General features: G+C 43.5%; 1 protein-coding gene across 6 annotated transcripts in view; it reads right to left on the bottom strand.

Annotated features, from left to right (window-relative positions):
- FLNB (filamin B) overlaps positions 1-21449 on the bottom strand; it is a 353424-nt gene that overhangs the window by 130662 nt on the left and 201313 nt on the right. For all 6 annotated transcript variants that reach the window (XM_068253736.1, XM_068253731.1, XM_068253732.1 and 3 more), the window contains exons 13-17: positions 15452-15565; positions 12627-12770; positions 10400-10523; positions 8301-8461; positions 3251-3341 (exon numbers count right to left, since the gene is read on the bottom strand). In XM_068253736.1, coding sequence (XP_068109837.1) covers positions 3251-3341; positions 8301-8461; positions 10400-10523; positions 12627-12770; positions 15452-15565 — 634 coding nt within the window. The remainder of the gene's footprint in view (positions 1-3250; positions 3342-8300; positions 8462-10399; positions 10524-12626; positions 12771-15451; positions 15566-21449) is intronic.

Raw genomic sequence — 21449 nt, 5'->3', positions numbered from 1 at the left:
ATATGTAAAGTCTCTTGGCGTTCATCTAAGCTGTGGTAATTAAATAAAATGTTAAGAAAGACTAATGGACAGAGATTCAGTGCGAGCATAGGCAGTATAACAAACATGCATTCTAAAGGGATATCAGGATGCCTCTACTATTGTAATGCCCTCACTGCATGTAACAGCATGTAACAAAAAAGAGAGGCAACTCCACACTTCTGTTACCACTCAATTGGCTTTGGTAATTTACAGAAATTCAAAAGGGACCTGTGAAAATCTTTATTAATTAGCACACAAAAGTCTAACATACCGAATGCGGTATTGTAAATACCAGAAATTTTTTTTATCGCACAGCCTTTTATGAATCTAGGCCATACTCTCGATCCACACTTTCTATTCCTAAGATGTTTCATACACTTCCTGTGACACCCCCATCCACACAAAGTGACACATACAGTGAATCTGAAGTGAAAAATAAACTTATGAGATAATGAATTGCATGAGTAGGACAGCTAAGAAACAAAACATTAACAGCATAGAAACCAGCCCTATATTGTGTCCAGTACAGGAAGAGTTAAGAAACTTGTTATCTATGCAAAAGAGCTTCTCTGAGTTCTCCCACCCAACTTAGGTCAGCAACAATGCTTTTTTTCTAGAGCACTTTTACATTGACAGACAGCTTCAGATAAGGTTTTTCCTGCTCAAAGTTCAAAGGGTCATTAGCTCTGCAACCACACTCTGTATTTGAAACGGTAAAAAAATAGCAAACTGAAAAATTTACAATATGATGCAATGCTATAAAAAAAGCTATATAACTGAAAATAAAAATGACACTATTTTCTTTGCTACTAATGTTCTATTCTTTATTCATTCTACACATACAATTCCTTATATCAGAAGTTGGGTTTTTTTAGCTTCAGTGTCACTTTATTGAATATAAACAAAAGTTTGCTTTCCTAAAACAGAATATTTATTGAATATCTTATGGGTAAATGGGGTTACCAAACAGTGAATACAGAGTCTGGAAATGGCGGCTGTGAGGTGGGGTGGGCCATGAGAACCAGACACAAAACAAATCCCAAAATGCATGTAGTATGCTGTAATAAGTTGGAGGTAGGATGATTAAAAAAAACAAAGGGCCTATTTATAAACCTAGGTTGCAGATAGAGCAACTGCCACTGAAGGCGTGTGGGAAAAAACACTCAGGATAGGTCAGCTTGCTCTGCATGGTCAGACTCTATAAAAAATTAGATCACGTTTATGAAAACATAAAATATCCCCTCCCCAACAGGGGTCTACAACACGGATGACTGGAGGCACCCAAGATGTGATAAAATAATTAGAAACAGGTAACATAGAAGGTAAGTGTTGGCTAGCTTCTGAGAAATTCACAACCAATGAGTCTTCTTGGGTCAATGCAGTGCATCAATAGGCTGTATATAATAGCAATAACCACCAACACTTATGGTACCTTCCATTTTAACCTGTTGTTCCCCATTTTATCACACCTTGGGCACTTTCTTCCACTCGTAAGGAATGTGGATTAGGTCATTACAGCAAAAAGGAACTGCACTAAAATGTATAGCTAACATTGACATCTAGACATATTTCTTCACAAATATATTAATGTTAAAGGAACACTGCTGACCTTATTTCACCTAGATTGTGGGCAGTAACAAACATAGTATGCATGCCAATGATTTTTAATCTAGATAGGAAAGCCGCAAAATATAATAGTGGTCTGTTAAAACATAAGCTGGAAAGCAAATCTTAACCACCCGGGCATTACAGACGGGCTCAGCTCGTCCAGCAATGCCGCGGTGGATTGCTCGGGCCCCGGTGGGCCGATTTGGATAATTTTTTTTAAAGCACGCAGCTAGCACTTTGCTAGCTTTGTGTATTACCTGATGGTCGCCGCTCGCCGCCGATGCGCCGCTACCCGCCGCAAAAGTGGGCGGGTAGCGGCGCACTTTCCCCTTGCACAGCCTGGCCAATCGCCGCCAGGCTGCGCTATGGGGTGGATCGGGACTCCCTGTGACATCACTCCGTTCATCGCCATGGCAACGGGGGAAGCCCTAAAGGAAATCCCGTTCAGAACGGGATTTTCGGATGGGTCTTCACGCCGGCGGCGATCGGAGGGGTGGGAGGGATGCCGCAGGGAGGGGGGAATCATGTAGCTAGCGCTAGGCTAGCTACATGATGGAAAAAAAATTGGGCGAAAAAAAACCTCCAGGCAGGACCCCACCAGCTTGAGAGACTGAGTAATGAGAACTAAACTATTCTGCATAAGACACTGCACAAATCAGTATGGAAAGACGACATTTCTTTACCACTTACGAGAGCTATCTGTAGTCTGGGACTAGGCATGTTTAGATTGCACTAACATAAAGCCTTTTGCATTGAGCAGCAGAAGAGGTTGTCCAGGACTTACTGAACCTTATGGTGCAGTACTTCTATAGTGAACACACTACTGTCTAGCAATTATTCTTAATGGTGGAGAAAGCTATAAAAAGGTTATTGTCATGCAGCTTTTGCTCCCGGTTAAGAAAATTGAACTTAAAAGGAACCTGAAGCGAGAGGCTTGTGGAGGCTGCCATAATTATTTACTTTTAAACAATACCAGTTGCCTGGCAGTCCTACCAATCCTCTGCCTCTAGTACTTTTAGCCATGGGCCCTGGACAAGCATGCAGCAGATCAGGTGTTTCTGACAAAAATCTGACAAGATTAGCCGCATGCTTGTTTTAGGTGTGTGATTAAGACACTATTGATGCATGAAAGATCATCAGGATGCTAGGCAACTGGTATTGTTTAAAAAGGAAATCTACCTCTCACTTCAGGTGTCCTTTAATAGAGGCTTGTAGGCTGCCTGTCCCACCACCTGCTCTAACAAGAAAAGGGTTGTCATCCCAAAACCTCTTGCCAAAACACGGTTACGCTTTACACACACCTGATATAAAGGTGACCTGAAATAATCATTAGAGATAGTTTCAGGCAGGAATTTCAGAACGGCTGAACTGCATGTTCTGCACTATGGAGACATGGGGGCTGGGGGGGGGGGGAGGGGACACATAAGAGTGGCAACCTGCTGGGACCTTAGGCATTATGTGTACTGTACGTGGCATAGCCCACATGCATTTTCTGGTTCCCTGGCCAATCGACAAACTGTCAGGTTGGGAGTTATTTCAGTCCTGTCTAGTGATTGAACGACAGATACAATAACTGAGCTTGTATGAACTCCTGTGCACAGGTTCTGCCAGAGAAACTCACCAGATTTATTAAGTCCCGGGCCTTCAGCCTTGACTTTGCTGGCATCATGTGAGGGCTCAACTTTGGTTCTGAAAGGGCTAGAGGGAATTTCCTTTAAACAAAAAAGATAGAAAGGAATTTAATATCCTGTATTAACATTGTTGGCGGAAAGGTAGAAGGAAAAAAAACAAAACTATTTTGGATCTATATAAATAGAATAAGCTTTAAATAACATTCTGAGCTTGAGATATAGGAGAACACACTGGATCTGAATTACACAGCTGAGGAGGTGCATTTTGTTATCCCTCAGCAGTGTGTACCCACAATCACCAGGCTGGATGCTGATGCAGCCCAGTGTTGCCAACCGCCCGTAAATTTACGGGCAGTCCGTAATTTTTTATGCAAATTAAGCTGCCCGTGAATTCCTTAAGGAATTCAGCAGCGTCCGTAAAAGGGCGGCCGATTGGCCGCCCGCCCTGTTTCAGGAGGACAGCGGCGCAGTGGAGGAAGAGCTGTTGGCAGCGGTGGAGAAGGGGGGCAATCCCCCCCCCCCTTCTCTCACCTTTAGTGCTCTCCCTCCCTCGCTGACTGTCCCCTCCTGATCTGTGCTGACTCGGAGTGGCGCTTGGCAGCGGGCGGGACTTACCTTCCGTCTCGCTCCTGCGCCGGAAGTTCTGCTGCTCTGGTCTGAACCAGACCGGAGTAGCGGCAGATCATCCCGCGCCGGCGACGAGAGAAGACGCAGGTAAGTTCCGCTCACTGCCGCCTGCCACTGCGCTACATCTACTGGGGACATATACCTCTGGCTACATCTACTGGGCACATATATACCTCTGGCTACATCTACTGGGCACATATACATCTGGTTACATCTACTGGGCACATATACATCTGGCTACATCTACTGGGCACATATACATCTGGCTACATCTACTGGGCACATAAACCTCCTGGCTACATCTACTGGGCACATATACCCCTGGCTACATCTACTGGGCACAAACCTCCTGGCTACATCTACTGGGCACATATACCCCCTGGCTACATCTACTGGGCACATATACATCTGGCTACATCTACTGGGCACATATACCCCCTGGCTACATCTACTGGGCACATATACCTCTGGCTACATCTACTGGGCACATATACCTCTGGCTACATCTACTGGGGACATATACCTCTGGCTACATCTACTGGGCACATATAACCCTGGCTACATCTACTGGGCACATATAACCCTGGCTACATCTACTGGGCACATATAACCCTGGCTACATCTACTGGGCACATATAACCCTAGCTACATCTACTGGGCACATATAACCCTGGATACATCTACTGGGCACATATACCTCTGGCTACATCTACTGGGCACATATAACCCTGGCTACATCTACTGGGCACATATAACCCTGGCTACATCTACTGGGCACATATAACCCTGGCTACATCTACTGGGCACATATAACCCTGGCTACATCTACTGGGCACATATAACCCTGGATACATCTACTGGGCACATATACCTCTGGCTACATCTACTGGGCACATATAACCCTGGCTACATCTACTGGGCACATATAACCCTGGCTACATCTACTGGGCACATATACCTCTGGCTACATCTACTGGGCACATATAACCCTGGCTACATCTACTGTGCACATATAACCCTGGCTACATCTACTGGGCACATATAACCCTGGCTACATATACTGGGCACATATAACCCTGGCTACATATACTGGGCACATATACCCCTGCCTACATATACTGGGGACATATACCTCTGGCTACATATACTGGGCACATATATCTGCTGGCTACATATACTGAGGACACTGGCTGTTTGCCATTATGTGCATTTAATGGTGAAAAGCTGTCTCTTATTATGTGCATTTACTGGTGAAATGCTGTCTCTTATGTGCATTTACTGGTGCAAAGCTGTCTCTTATTATGTGCATTTACTGGTGAAAAGCTGTCTCTTATGTTCATTTACTGGTGAAAAGCTGTCTCTCATTACGTGCATTTACTGGTGAAAAGCTGTCTCTCAATACGTGCATTTACTGGTGAAAAGCTGTCTCTCATTACGTGCATTTACTGGTGAAAAGCTGTCTGTCATTACGTGCATTTACTGGTGAAACGCTGTCTCTCATTATGTGTATTTACTTGCCATGCCCACTTTAGTCGCCGCAAATTTCCTCGAACATGTTGTCCCCTACCCATTTGACTGCCCCCTCATATGTGCCAGTCTAGAACCGGCCCTGTACCCCTGCCTACATATACTGGGCACATATACCCCTGGCTACCTGTTCTGGGGACATCTATACCCCTGGCCACCTATTCTGGGGACACCTATAGACCTGGGGCTACCTATTTTTGGGGAACCACTGCTGTCAGATTAAATGTATTTTGGGGAACTGCTGCCAGATTATGTGTATGTTGGGGGAATCGCTGCTGCCAGATTACATCTATTTTTTGGGAACCACTGCCATATTATCTGTATTTTGGAAGAACCTCTGCCAGATTACGTGGATTTTTGGTGAAATGCTGTAAGATTACATGTATTTTGGGGGAAGGGGGGGAAACACTATGGCAGAGCTCAAACTTCCCTGGCAGACCTTTCACAGCAATATTAAAATCATGTATATTTGGCTCCACCCATGACCACGCCCACATTCTGTTGCGTGGCCACGCCCATTGCTTCGCGCGGCGCAGGGGGTTTTGTCAGTAAAAAAAAATCTTTTGTCAGTAAATTTTTAGGTATTTGTCAGTAAAAAATAACGTGAAAGGTTGGCAACACTGATGCAGCCTGCCCATCAGTATGTGGCTGCAATATGCAGAAAACGTGTTTCTGCACACCATGGTTTACTCACGGTTTAATTGATATGAACAGTAAACAATTTTTTTTCCAGCCTTTCCCTGTTTGCCAGCAAAGTGGTACTGGCCAGGAAGGAGGAGCCTGGGGGGGAGCTATCTTTATTTACAAAATAAGGGCATGCAGCTTTACCACTTTAGCAGCCAATTTATTTAGAGGCCTCCACGTGCTCCAGGGCAATTTATTTTATCAAATGTTTTCCTTTCTTTTGTTACATTTCACTGCTAATAATTAGTACTGCTGTAATGTGTATTTATGGCCACTTGTCACTAGGGTGCAATTTGAGACAATAAAAGAGGAATTCTGCTTTCAGGTTACATATTTTCTGCTAGCAGAAAGAGGTCAAAGTATGTCCGTTAATAGGAGGCAAACAAATAGCCACCTCTGCTGAAGTAAATAAGTAAAAGAGGCATTTCACCAGGCACCTCACTATTTACCACAAAGGGTTATAGTGTACCCGATGAGAGTTTTTTTTTTCATTTAAATGGGACCTTCCTGCCTCCTGGAGCATCTTCCCAGTCTCTGTATGCCTCTCCCTGCCTCTATCCCTCCCCTCCGAACCTCTCCCCGCCTCTATCCCTCCCCTCCGAACCTCTCCCCGCCTCTATCCCTCCTCTCCAAACCTCTCCCCCGCCTATATCCAGCCCTTTTGCGGTTCTTCCTCGCCTCTCTGCTCTGAGGAGAAGCAGCAAGTCGAGCTGCTGAGTTGTGGCCCCAGGGTCAGTAAAAATTAAAGTAACTGATTGCTGGCCACAGGAGCAGAGGGAAGCGGCTCTATCTGATCCAGCTAGCCCCCCGTTTTTTACATTTTTTTGGGGCTCAGGATTGTTTTAAGGTGGAAAAGAAGGAAGAGGAGGAGAGGATCGGCACTGCAAGTGAGCATTTATTTCCGAAGAAAGGCACTGTGAAATGGCACACATCAATATGAGCAAATATAAAACATACCAGTGTATGGAAGCTGTGCGATGATGGTGGGCACTGGGCTCTAGACGGCCATTGTGTGCAGAAATGCGCCTCCACAGAGGCTTCTAATGCCCAGCACCCACCGTCATCGCACAGCTTTCATGCACTGGTATGTTTTATATTTGCTCATATTGATGTGCGCCATGTCACAGTGCCTTTCTTTGGAAATAAATGCTCACTTGCAGTACCGACCCTCTCCTCCTCCTTCTATTGTAGGTGTATCTATCTGGATCTGAGCACGCTGTTATTGCATCCAAGTATGTGAAGCATGCGATCCCTGCCCGTCCCTCACACTACCGACTGTCCCATGCAGTAGTGCCAACTGTCTCCCTCTCTCTACAAGTGTTGCTTTAAGGTGGACTCAAAGATATGGGGGACAAAAAAATGTTGATGTTGCTAATTAAGAGTCTTCAGGGCTCTTCTCTGAGTCTCCCATTGTGTCCCACAGTTTTTTGACTGAAGTATAGCATAGATAAATACCATTCTAGTGAAAGATATAGACCTATAACCTAGAGCCTTGTGTGTGGAGAGCATTTATGTTTGCTGCCCATCGCAGAAAGTTTCATTTGGAAACCAGCACCGTATACATGGAATTTTAAAATGAAGACAAAAACACCAGGGGAACGAATAGTTATTCTTAAATACAATGAAAAAGGGAAAAGAAGGGCACAGACCATCATGAATTGTAAAACCTTCAGACCCCAAAAAAGGTTTTAGTTTTTGCTCAATATTCAGTTGCAAAACATTTGGCAACATATAGGCAGCATGGTGGCCTAACGGCCTTGCAGCACTGGGTCCCCGGTTTTGAATCCCAGTCAGGGTATTATCTGCACAGAGTTTATACATTCTCCCTGTGTCTGTCTGGGTTTCAACCGGGCACTCTGGTTTCCTCCATTAGCCCAAAAACATACAGATCAGTTTAATTGGCTACCCCCAATGATACATACACCACACTGTACATACATAGACATATGGCTATGCCAGGGATTATATTGTGAGCCCCTCTGAGGGACAGTTAAGTGACAGAACAATATACTCTGTACAGCGCTGTGGACGATGTCGGCGCTATATAAATTTTAAATAACAACATGCAGGCTTGGACATAAAATTACAAATATAAGTAAGTTGGCACAACAAGACAGAACTCTACAATAAGAAATCATGGATTGTATGGGCTTTGTATTAACTTCTTTAACTGACCAATTATCCATTTGGACTGCAACCTACCTGTCCAGAAAAGAGGGCTTTTATGGTGTATCGTCCAGCAGCAGGAGGAGTGTATTTAACAGTAAACGTGTCATTGGCATTAGGGATGATATCAAAATCAATGTCCTCCTCCTCGTTGCTTAACACACGAGCATCACATTTGATTCCAACACTGACATCACCTGAAAGAAGCATATGTTTCTGTATCAATCTATAAAGCTCAGCAGTACCTGCTAACCTCAAACCTTTCTTCATTTGGGCACTTATTGCTTTGTATTGCTGGTAGTTGTAATTCTTTGTGCCCCTAGAGCAGGGATAGGCAAACTATGGCCCGCAGGCTGTACCCGGCTTGTTTGCACATTTCACCCGGCCCACCTATGCAGGGCCGGATTCAGTGCATCTGCCCCGTAGATGAACTGGCGATGCGGACACCATGCAAGTTCACCGTTTGTAGCTCACCGGCAGCTGCGGGAGTCTCTATGGTTCAGCAGAAAGGCTATGGAAATATGGCGTCCGAAGGCCAGCATCGGTGGACTAATGGCAGGGGGAAGCAGAGGCATTAAAGGGGAACTCTGCCATAGTTTGTAGGGGGGAAATGCTGCCGAATATGCTTTTTAAGGGGGAAATGTATGTTATGTGTGTGTTTTGTGGAAATGCAGCTAATTGTGTATATTTTGGGGAAAATGCTGCCATATCATGTGTATTTTGGGGAAACATTGCTACATCATGTGTACTTTGGAGAAACGCTGCCACATCATATACATTTTGTGGGAAATGCTGACGCATTATGTGTATCTTGGGGAAACACTGCTACATTATGTGAAACTTGGGGAAATGCCCGCCACATTGTGTGTATTTTGCGATAAGAGCAGCCACATTATGTGTATCTTGGGGAAACGCTGCTGCATTATGTGTATTTTGGGAAATCGCTGCTGCATTATGGGAGCCTCTGCCACATTATGTGTATTTTGTGGGAAACGCTGCTGCATTATTTGTATTTTGGGGAAACGCTGCTACATTATGTGTATTTTGGGGAAACACTGTTGCATCATGTGCATTTTGGGAAAACTATACCGTATTATATGTAGTTTGGGTAAACGCTGCCGTATTATATGTAGTTTGGGTAAACGCTGCCGCATCATGTGTATTTTGGGGAAATGCTGGTGCATCATGTGTATTTTGGGAAAAACACTGCTGCATTATGCATATTTTGAAGGGAAATGCTGCCAGTTATGTGTAATTCTTTGTCAACTTATACTGGAGGACACTGGTCAACTTAAACTGGGAAGAGGGCTGCTAATATAGGGCCGCACCTTAATATTTAAACTGGGGAGGGGCTTCTCATACTCGGCCACATCTAGCTACCTATACTATGGGATGGGGCTACTTTATACTGGGGGCACAGCTGCCTATCTATATTGGGGTGGGGCGAAGCTTCTCAGCTACCTGAACTGGGGGCCTAACTAAGACTGGGGGCACATTTGGCTTCTGGGATGGAGGGAGGGGGAGCGGGTCAGCTACCTACACTGGTCAGACCCCTCAGTCAATTTAAGATCATTATGTGGCTCCAGAGTCAAAAAGTTTGCCCACTTCTGCCCTATAGTGTAGCCGCAAAGGGCAAGAACCACTAGGGGGTCCCTGCCCTTTGCGGCTACACCCCGGAGGTGATATCTTTTAACTCCTCAAGTGTGACTGTATTCTCATTGTCCTCCTCCTGTTTACTGTTAAAACTAGGAAAAGGTCTATGTTGCATAGCTTATACTTACAGCATGTTGATACACTTTACATTCTAATAGCAGTCAGTAACCAGATATTGGCACATAGGTAATTTGTCTGTCCTGTCTGAAAATGAATAACTATCTTCTGCCTTCTAAATTAAAGCTATAGTTATTACTATGGCTGCTTAGCTGGTCAAGTAACTCTCCTGATACAGCAGTCAGCAAGTTTTCCTCATAATGGAGTCAGTTTTAGGAATGCCTTAAACCTGCCAGGTAACAACACCTATGCTAAAAATGCAAAGCATTACAAGTCACACATTTCTATAGGTCATGTGTCTTTGATTTAAGGTGCCCTTAAGAGTAAAAAGAGACGATCAACAAATAATGAATATAGGGACAAACCTTCTCCAGCCTCAGTACAGTCCACAGTAAAGTGGGTGGGCTCGTTGGCTTTTAAGCCAGTTTTCTCCACTCCAGGGCCAAACACCCTGACATTCTGTGGGTGGCTGCCTTGTCCAATATTCACCTGAAAGAAAATACATGGAGAAAACTTGATTAAATGTTGGAGAACAGTAATATTCATAATGTAAAATCACCCTAAAGATAAAATAGCGAAGCAGAGGTCATATTTTGCCTTCATCTTCTGGTTGCACAAAGAACGGTAAACGATAATGGACATGCATGCCATTGGTACAAGAACTGCTTTCATAAATTTTCAATGGAAGCAGTTTGGGGGAAGGGGGGGTGGTAAAGACATAGGCAAAAATGACAGGGACCCTCCCCGTGTGAGCCGTCCTTTACTCCTGCAACTGCCAGATATTTGTGCTGACATCAAACAGCTTAACTGGAATGGTGATGGTGAGTAGAGGGTGGTGCTACAAGCACACTGCCGATTTCTTTACTGACATAATCTTTACTATCTATGCTGTCCCATCTGTGTCTGTGGGATGGGGTCACGGGATGCAGCCATCATCCAGACAACCACCATGGGGGAAGTATGGGGACCATCATCAATTCAACATCACCCTGGGCAGAGACTTTTGGCAAGGTGAACACCGCTACATCCCACCACTTCTCTGACAGTGCTCGACCTGGCCAGCAAATCCAAGGAATCACAGTAAGGAGAAGAAGAGTCCGCAACTGTCATGAGAAGTAACCTTTATTGAAAGGACGTATCCCTGAACAGCCAAGGCAACATCTAGATAGCTAGCTTGTAAGCCTTTGGGCAGAGTCCTCCTCCTTTTGTGTCCTACCTGATCATGCACCTCCATTACTGTAAACCCATACTATGCATTTGAGTGAACCTAACTTGCCTAATCTCCATGCTCCATCTAGTGACTGACTAAGCATTACCTTGTACTCATACTGTGCTGCATGATCTGGTCTTTCTTGTATTCCTGTATTGTCATATTGCTGTGTGACCCCTAAATATTGTCTGTAACCTAAATTAATGTCCAGCACTGCGTAATATGTTGGCGCTTTATAAATACAATAAATAATAATAATAATACTATCACCCTGGGCAGCAGTATTGAAAGTCATATTACAAGTTGTAAAAAATAGCCATGTCCTAACGTATGAATATGATATGATCCTATCTTGTCCTCATTTAACACGAGAAGTAAATCTGTGCAGTGAAGAAACGTGTACGTGTGTGTATATATTTAAGTATACATATATCTACACAGACACACAAATACACAAATACACACATACTGCAACCTCTAATAGTAAATGGAGGCTGGACTGCAAGCGGGTTTTAAAGGGAACCAGAGACGAAGCACCCTCATGTATTTTACCATATATATCAGTGGGAACATTAGAGAAAACACCTACCTTGCTTTCTGTTTTATTCTACACTGCACAGCTTGCTTCTAATCAGCCCTGATAAAATCCCTGACTGAGCATTCAGTCTGGCTTTGCTCAGGAATATTTATAGCTCAGTCTGTGTTCTCTCATGTCTTTTCAAGTCCAAGCCTGCCCCCTGCTGGCTCTGCTCAGGAACACGCTGTTCGGTGCAGAACAGAAAGCATGGTAGGCGTTTTCTCTAATGTTCCCACTGGTCTATATGGTAAAATACATGATGGTGCTTTGTCTCTGGTTCACTTTAAAGAGAATCTGTAACGTCAAAATGTCCCATGGGGGGTACTCACCTCGGGTGGGGGAAGCCTGCGGATCCTAATGAGGCTTCCCACGCCGTCCTCCGTCCCTCAGGGGTCTCGCTGCAGCCCTCCGTGCAAGAGGACTTCAATATTTACCTTCCCGGCTCCTGCGCAGGCGCTCTGACGGCTGTCGGCTCCGAAGTAAGCGGAAATACCAGATCACCGTCGGGTCTGCTCTACTGCGCAGGCACAAGTTTCCGAGTATTTCCGTCTACTTCGGAGCCGAGAGCAGCCACAGCGCCCCCGCTGGAGCCAGCAAAGGTAAATATTGAATTTACAGTCGGGTCTGTCGCCGGCTGTTCGGAGGGCTGCAGCGAGACCCCCGTAGGACAGAGGACGGCGTGGGAAGCCTCATTAGGATCCGGAGGCTTCCCCCACTTGGGGTGAGTACCCCCCAGGGGATGTTTCTGATGTCACAGAGTCTCTTTAAGTACTGAGAAAGTATAAACACTAATCTTTCCACTTACCCTGAAAGGGCTTTTCGGTACATTCACACCACCCCATGTGACCGCAATTGTGTGCTTAATTGGTTTCGCTGGGTTGTACGAGCAGGCGTATGTACCATCAAGGTTTGGCTTTGTTTGGATATCCAAAGGCTTGCCTTCAACATCCTAGGAGAAATAAACAGAACATTTGCTGTAAATTGAAATAATCCTAACATGCAGTTATTTGGTTCACGTGTACGTCTCAACACTCGTATCCTGGTGATTTTTCTTAAGTCTACAGAAAGTTTCAGTATTGTGTTTTTCTTAGAAATAGGACACAGTCAGCATATACTGGGTGTAATACACAGAGATTCCAGGAGAAGGCTGCCAAGTTGAGTCATTAAAGCTTGATGAAAAGCGGTTCAGCCTGTTCAAGGTTGTGCGGATGCCAAGAGAAGCTCAGCTAGACTTCAGCTCCAGACCCCACAGCCAGCAGAAGCGGATGGAGAAGCTTCATAGCCAGGTGATCTTACAGCAATCATTTCAGTGACTGGAATGCTAGAAGAAGCTCAGCTAGTCCTCAGATCATACTCTATAGCCAGAAGATGAAGCTGGGGAAAAGTTACAGCGAGGTGATTGAATATTAGTAATTTCAGTACTTGAAATGCTAGGAGAAGCTCAGCTACACCTCTCGTGCACAGTTCATAGCCATAAGAAAACTCCAGTCAGATATTATAACTAGATGATGTAAAAGTGGCCATTAGGATGCTGGAACAGAACAGCTCAGTCTCTAATTTTATCGCTGCAGTATGTACCGCATTATGTTTACTACTGAAATATTACTAACAGCCCACAATATCAAGCAATCAGACAATTCCATGAAATCAAAGTGTGATTAAACTTAACTGACTACAATTGTAAAATTTGAAATACGTACATGTAAGATGTACATTTGTCCCAGAGCAAAATATACTAAAATTTATTTTTTCCTTTATGTTACAGAAGGCATGATTAATCCTGCAGGTTTTAGACTAGTGCAACTCCTCATGGGAGAATATGAGGAAGAACTTTATTTTCAAGAGCACACACTGGCTAGCAGGAAAATCATAAAACTGTCAGATTAGCATGCGCGTGAATAGGCAGGCTGGATGGTATCAGGAGTACAGCTCCTTGCCAGGGATTACTTTGAAAAGAATAAAGGAAGCTTCTTATATGTATTTGTACAGATGTATTTTACATTTTACAATTTTTTCACAATAGTGGTCCTGTAAAGGACATCCAAGATGAAAATAAACTGATGAGATAAACAATTGTATCTATCGCCCTCCTCCTCAAAAAAATTACTTTTTTTTTATTTTTTTATTAGATATCCTGCAGTTTGCAGCCGACTGTCCCACACCGACCACTCCGCTCTCCGCCGCCGTCCTAGTCTCCCTGCACGGACCGGCGGGGTCGGCCTTACTGTGCCTGTCAATCATGGCCATGTTGTCCATGGCGCACTGCGCAGTAGTTCTGTGACTGGGCAGTGCGCCGCGGACAACATGGCCATGATTGACAGCGGTGCTTCACGCAGGCACAGTAAGGCTGACCCCGTGGTCGGCCTCTGCACAGTGCGGGGAGCCCGGGACAGCGGCGGAGAGCAGAGCATTCGGCATGGGACAGTCAGCTGCAAGGGGCTGGAAAAAGCCCCAGGTGAGTAAACCAAATTTTTTTACATTTTGCCTGACTCCTTTAACGCAAATCTGAACTGAAAATAAACTGAGATTATTCATTGTATTTGTACTAATAATGGTATATAGAACATTATTAACACAGAAGTGAGTGTCCTATTTTGAACGACCTTTTGAACTTTTCAGTACTAAAATATTATCAGCAGTGTTTCCTAAGCCAGATAAAAGGTTTTGACTTTTATTTGCATTTCAGGACAAGACAAATAACATTTATATTGTGCTTTTCCACTCACGGATTAAAAGCACCAGAGCTGTGTACTAGGGTGCGATCAGTAGGCAGTAGCAGAGTTATGGAGTCTAGTCCAAAGACTCCTTACTCAATAAGTGCTGGTTTACTGAACAGGAAGAGATTAGATCAGGCTAAATTAGAATTTGTTTGACTGCCTCATTTCCATACATAGCAGCACAGGTTTCTCAACACTTGCTGTACAGGAAAACAGAAAGGGACTTCAGATTTTTTTTTTTATAGGAATAGTACCATATGTACCTTCTCTCATCATGTCACAAGTCCATTCACGTACCCTTTAAAGAGAACCCGAGGTGGGTTTGAAGAATATTATCTGCATACAGAGGCTGGATCTGCCTATACAGCCCAGCCTCTGTTGCTATCCCAAACCCCCCTAAGATCCCCCTGCACTCTGCAATCCCTCATAAATCACAGCCACGCTGCTGACAAACAGCTGGCTGTGTTTATCTCTATAGTGTCAGTCTGCTGCTCTCCCCGCCTCCTGCAGAGCTCCAGTCCCCGCCTGCATCCCTTCCCTCCCTGCTGAATGGAGTGAAGGGACGGGGCAGGGACTGGAGCTATGCAGGAGGCGGGGGAGCAGCTGAGACTGACACTACAGATGTAAACACAGCGGCACAGCACGGCTGTGATTTATGAGGGATTGCAGAGTGCAGGGGGACCTTAGTGGGGTTTGGGACAGCAACAGAGGCTGGGCTGTATAGGCAGATCCAGCCTCTGTATGCAGATAACATTCTTTAAACACACCTCGGGTTCTCTTTAAGTGTGAAAATCAGACTGATTCACTCTAAGATGATCTTTATCAGATCTATCACATTTCTAAAAAATACTGTATTTCTGTTTTACTGGGATATACCACTGTATGAAATACTATAAATGTCAAAATGCTTTACCTGTGCGTAGATCTTCAGTGGTGCTGTTCCAGCTTCTCTTGGATCAATGAAAAATTCTGCTGGGTTATTAACAATACATCCTGTCTTCTCCAGCCCTGCACCATATGCCTTGACCTGGAAGAGATCGAGAAGAAAAAGCTCTGGTAGCTGTTCACAATTTACTGTTTCCCACAGCATCATTCCCTACAACCGACATGGTTTGTAAGTCCTGTTTTGCCCTAATAATTCCAATAAAATTGGTTCCCAAGACAAAACCAGTACAGGCATACTAACTTTCTGCTTCCTTTTCTAAATCATACCTTTTGGGGTTTGACTGGATCATGCACCTGTCCATTGAAGCACTGTATATATACTGTAGCTTGTATTTATTAAGAATGACCAAGATAAGTGGCAAAATAAGTAATACACTAATGAAAAACAAGAAGGAAAAGGTAAGGCAAGTGAAGGTTTGAACAAAATAGAAAACAATGTGCAATGTAGACGTATTGTATCTGCGCTCAGCTTCACAAAGGGCAACAAAAATGGAAAAAACCCATATTGGGGTTTTCTCAAAGCCTTTTGTGAATGTTCGATTTTATGATAGCTTTACACAGTGTGATAAGTGAAAATCTTATTAGTGTACTTTACGCATGGAAAGTGCCCTTTTGTATTACTGGCTTTAGTAAAACCAGAAAATAAAATTAAAATATTGATTTAAAAAAACCCACTGAACCAAATCCATTAGTTCACAAATTAATGTGAAGCACTGAAGGTGACATAGTAACTTGGCGCTTTCAATTAACAAAAGGGTACAATTCAAAAGAAATGCAGCCATAACATCCTCATCTGCTGTGCATCACACTGGCTAGTAGTGTTGCCCATGTGTACCATTTTTAAAGGTTCTGAATCGCTAAATATTATTTATCATGTGCTACAAAAGGAAGTGACCACAGTAAATGAGGTAAGATTTCTGTTCAGTCACTAGCAAAGTAAAAGGGTACTCAATAAGTTTCCAAAAGTTACCAAAGTTTGATATTATATTTCTTAAATGGAACCTGAAGTGAGAGTTATATGGAGGCTGCCATATTTATTTCCTTTTAAACAGTGCACATATTCTGGCTGTGCTGCTGATCCTCTGCCTCTAATAATGTCAGCCATAGACAATGAACAACCATGCAGATCAGAGGTTACTGACAAAAATATGACAAGATTAGTGGCCTACTTGTTTCAAGTGTGTGAGTCATGCACTTCTGTTGCCAAAGTACATGGCATTGTTTGAAATGAAATATGGCAGCCTTCATATACTGTATTTTTTTAACTAGAAGACTCACTTTTTCTACCCCAAGGGTGGGGAAAAAAGTCACTGCGTATCATAGTCCAAATGCAGGAAGTTCCTGACTTGTGAATGTCTGTCAATTCGAACCTCCAACCTACCACAATGTCGGAGACTTCCTGTGCCCATGCAGAGGACGACACAGGGGACAAACGGAGGACACATGGAGACACAAAGGGGCATAGAGGAGGACACAAGGAGGAAACAGGAGGACACAACATGGATAAAGGATCACACAGGGACACAAGGTACAGAGGCGGACACAAGGATTCACAAGATACAAGGGGGCATGAGGTACAAAAGGGGCATAATCCACAAGATGCCCCTTTACTATGGATGCAGAATATATATTTTTCACCTGGTTTTTGTCCTCTAAACCTAGGTGCGTTTCATGGTCAAAAGCGTCTTACAGTCCTAAAAATACGGTACTTCTTGCTTCAGGTTCCTTTTAACCACTTTTTAGTACTTTTACACTTGCTAGGTGGTGAAAACTTTTTGTATTGGTAACAAAGAGAAATGTTACAGTAATTGTATCAGGACACAGAACTTAAGTTTTTAATCAAACAATGCCTGTGTTCACTGCATAAATACACATTGTTCTATCCTAAAACTGTAGAACACTAAGCAAGGTAGGACAAATTCCAGGTGACCAGTTAACTATAGCTAGAGCCTAACTTCTGTAACAAAGCTGAGGAATATAGAGCATTGCATATAAAATACAACAAAAAGGCTGAACTTGGTAATAAATAAAATAAATAAATGATTAAAAAAAACAAGTTCGAACTTTTAGCTAGCTAGCAAGAGCACATGCCTCTAAACACAATTGGTGACAATACAGGAAGCTGAAGTGCACTCAGGTCTATCTCTGCACATGCCAATTAAAATATCCACAGTGGGACATACACAGCAGTAGTGAGGCCTTCTCCTGTATTTAGAGACAGCCACTCTTTTACACCTACTGGAAGGCAGAGACGTCTCTTTAAAAAATACTTTGTAAACTCCCACATGCTCTATTTACATGTCAGCTACCAAACTGGCATGTAGCACTCCCAAATTTCCATATGATTTATTACATTGTCAGTGATGCTATGAACAAGTTCTGCCACCCAAATGTGTAAGTACATTGCTGTAATGTGAGACAGCTAGAGGTGAAAAGTGACTGCAAACGTCTTACTGACAGTATAAATGCAAATGAATGTATTTCTAAACACTGAGGATAATGAAGTCATTCACGGATTATATAGTGCCGAGATCAATTGTCATGCATGGCCATGAAAATGTAGTTGTCAGGTCAGGGTGGATGTTCACACAATTTAGAGTAAAAACAAATGTCACTAGCCCCTACATTTTCAGGGCTTCATTAAACAAAAACTCTGGATACCACATTGAAATTGTCACACGTGACAAATTGTGACAGGTGAAGCAAAAGCATTAAAAAAAATAAAAAATACCATATAGCAATGTTTTAGGCTATATGACTGACCAACAAGCTTGGTCCTTGCCTTGTGGTACGTAAAAAACTGGCACTGACAATGACAACTTTTACAAAGTCAGAATGTGTACAGACAGTTCGGAGGTCTTTGGGGACAAACTGTGACCTGAGAATTAAAGGGACTCCGAGCACCTCTCATGGGTGTGCCTTTAAGCCAGACGACTTCCAACAAAGTCATGCTATGACTCCTCTGGAGGTGCCTCTTGCAATGGCCATGCGTGTCACTTCCTCTTCCTGCTTCATTCAGTGATGCACTTCTCTAACAGAGAAGACAGGGGTGACCCGGAATTTATAACATAGCCAAGATGGCAGCCACGATTTTTAAATTGAAATCAAACGAAATCTATTTGGTGTAGAATGGCATCAAATTAAATAGGAGGCATCAAATGAAAGAAGAGAGCACAAGCTACGGAAAGGTATGCATCTTTAACTACTTTGCAGTACTTCCTTCCTCACTAAGCTGTTGCCAACTTTTACCAGTTCCAGTTGTGTGGGATTGTTGACAGGACTACTGGGCATCAGCCTTCAATTAACTTAGCAGATTGTTTCTTCAGAAATAGATAAAACTGCAAAGCCTCATACACATGTGGAATGTCACCCTTCACCTGTCGCTGCTTGATTGTTAGGGTGATATTTTGGGATATGAGCATTGTACAGACGCATTATTTGCCTATTGCCGCGCAGCATGTACAGTGTGGATTGTTCAGTGAATAGGGAAGGACAAACAATGGGCAGTGCACAAGCAAGCAGCATCCTGATGTGTACAAAATAAACAAAAACAAATATTCTCACTTGTTGCTGGTTGATACACACACCTAATTTGTGGACAGCTCGCAGATTGGTCGTCTCAGCCCTGTTTTTTTTCTAGCATGTGTAGCAAGTCCTAACATTGGGCCTTGTGAATGTGTGTCCCTTAGGGGGGGGGGGGGGGGGGGTTATGTGTGTTGCCTACAGAAACACCATAGTTCTTATTTCAACTGGCAGCCAGCACTGAAATAATGACAGCTGGAAACAAGCCAAATATTTGAGGGGGACCAACAGTCCTTTTTACATTTAGAAAGTCAGAAGCAGGAAACGGAGATTTATTTTTCAATGTCTTGATAACTTAAAAGGTGATGCTGCCAATGAATATTTGGATTAAGCATAAGCTGAGAAAATGCAACTGGCCCTGTTGATCTCATAACCAATCACAAAGTCAGCTAAGTAATTCAAAATGAACTGAATTTCCAACGTCTATGTCAGCCAATCCTATAAACAAACAAACACAGAACACTTATATCGCGCTTTTCTCCTGGCGGACTCAAAGCGCCAGAGCTGCAGCCACTAGGATGCGCTCTATAGGCAGTAGCAGTGTTAGGGAGACTGGCCCAAGGTCTCCTACTGAATAGGTGCTGGCTTACTGAACAGGCAGAGCCGAGATTCGAACCCTGGTCTCCTGTGTCAGAGGCAGCGCCCTTAACCATTACACCATTCAGCCAACGCAAAATAAAACTTAAAAACACACTATAAACCTGCCCTGTGCTACCTGCGTACAGCAAATTGACCAGTGTTTTGCGCATCAGTCCCTTTATCCCATTTACTCAACGCTACAGAGAGTTCCTATGGGCATCAGACAGCATTTGGTCCTGTCTCTGTGAGAGTGCCATCCACTACACCACTGTGCAGCCCATAGTAAAAATATTAAAATTATATAAACTAAAATTACATTTTTTTATTATTGTTTTTTACATACATATTACCCCAAAATAAAATTGTTTTCCTTTAAAATTTTAGTGTATGTCAACTGTGGTTAAAATTAATCTCTGGTCAATAATGTAAAACTACTAGAATTAGCCATTTTAGCACCATTTCAAAAGACAAGCATGTTACTCCCACTGTTCATTGAAGAAACCTATTGTCTAGCTCAAACAGAGGCCTTCAATGTATACTGAAGTTCTCATATCGGACTTTACAGGTGTGATTTTAGAGCAAAAAAAAAAGGAAGCAAAGCACGCATTTTAAAAGCATAATTTCCCAAAGAGAGAAGTGCATATTGCAGCTAATTTACCATCAGTATAGCCACACATTACCAGCTGTTATGGTATAAACTGGGAATAATCCGCAAGAGTCTTAAGACTGAGGCCAATATAAAAAATGCAAGAATATTGCGATAATGATTAGAACCCAATGTTAAACCCATAAACCATGCTTAATTATACATACACTACCTATTTAAAGCCCAAGACAGGCTCTGGACTCTCTCATCGAGACAATAAAAACTTCCTTTTGCATTGGAAAAAATATTTTATATTTGCATTGTCACGCTCAATGGAGATGTAGATACTACTTTCAATGAAAGTCTGTGTGGCAGGAGTTGCTATGCAAAGGAGCTTGCGGCCTTGCTTTGCTCTAGGGGGTGTGGTAATCAGGGCTCCCTGGTTCATATATTTTGTGACTGTCCCATAGCGGCTAAGTTTTGGGGTGAGCTGAGTCCCTTGTTTGAAAATACGTTTCACGTCCCATAATTCTCACTGCCTCCCGGGCTCTTTTGTATCTCATCCATGATGATGTCGCCGGTGACTTTCGTGCAATGTATAAGTATATGCTACTATCTGCTCATTGGTCTATTGCTGTTAAGTGGAAGGATCCTGACGAATCGCCCACTAGAGGGGAGGGAAACGCATCGATGGGCGGAGCCAGCACGCCATAGTGGCAAACTACACACATAGCTCTGACGGTGGGAGCGCTTCTGCATGGCGTCCCACGTGTGAGCCCGGCCGACAATCCTACTGAAGGAACTATTGATGGACGGAGGGATACGGCTAATTCACTGGCTGATACCTGCCCACCATCCTTAGTGATCTACCTTGGTGTGGACTACCTGTGACAAGCTAAGCCATGTACATCGCTGTGGGTACCCACGGGAAGACTTAAGCAGCGGAGATGGTGATACTATTGCAGGCAACTGCTGCGCAGCTTCTGGAACTGCTCTTTCAGTGACTAACCTCTTTCCCTGTGGCTTGCATTAACCCATGCTTTATCGCTGCTGTGCAGGTGGATTCCATGCCCCCTACAGGGAGCTTGTATTATCCCACAAAGTAGACATTTAGATCTCCATGTCTGTCTGGGCCCATGTGTCAGTATGCAAGGTGTTGGTGAATGGAAATGCCGGCATAGCTTAGTTAGATAGAGCAATGTTGAGCATATTCACTAGG

The sequence above is a fragment of the Hyperolius riggenbachi genome, chromosome 9 (assembly GCF_040937935.1).
Source record: "Hyperolius riggenbachi isolate aHypRig1 chromosome 9, aHypRig1.pri, whole genome shotgun sequence".
NCBI classification, from domain to species: domain Eukaryota; kingdom Metazoa; phylum Chordata; class Amphibia; order Anura; family Hyperoliidae; genus Hyperolius; species Hyperolius riggenbachi.
The sequence above is the reverse complement of the archived record's forward strand: the minus strand, read 5'-3'. Positions and strand labels throughout refer to the sequence as shown.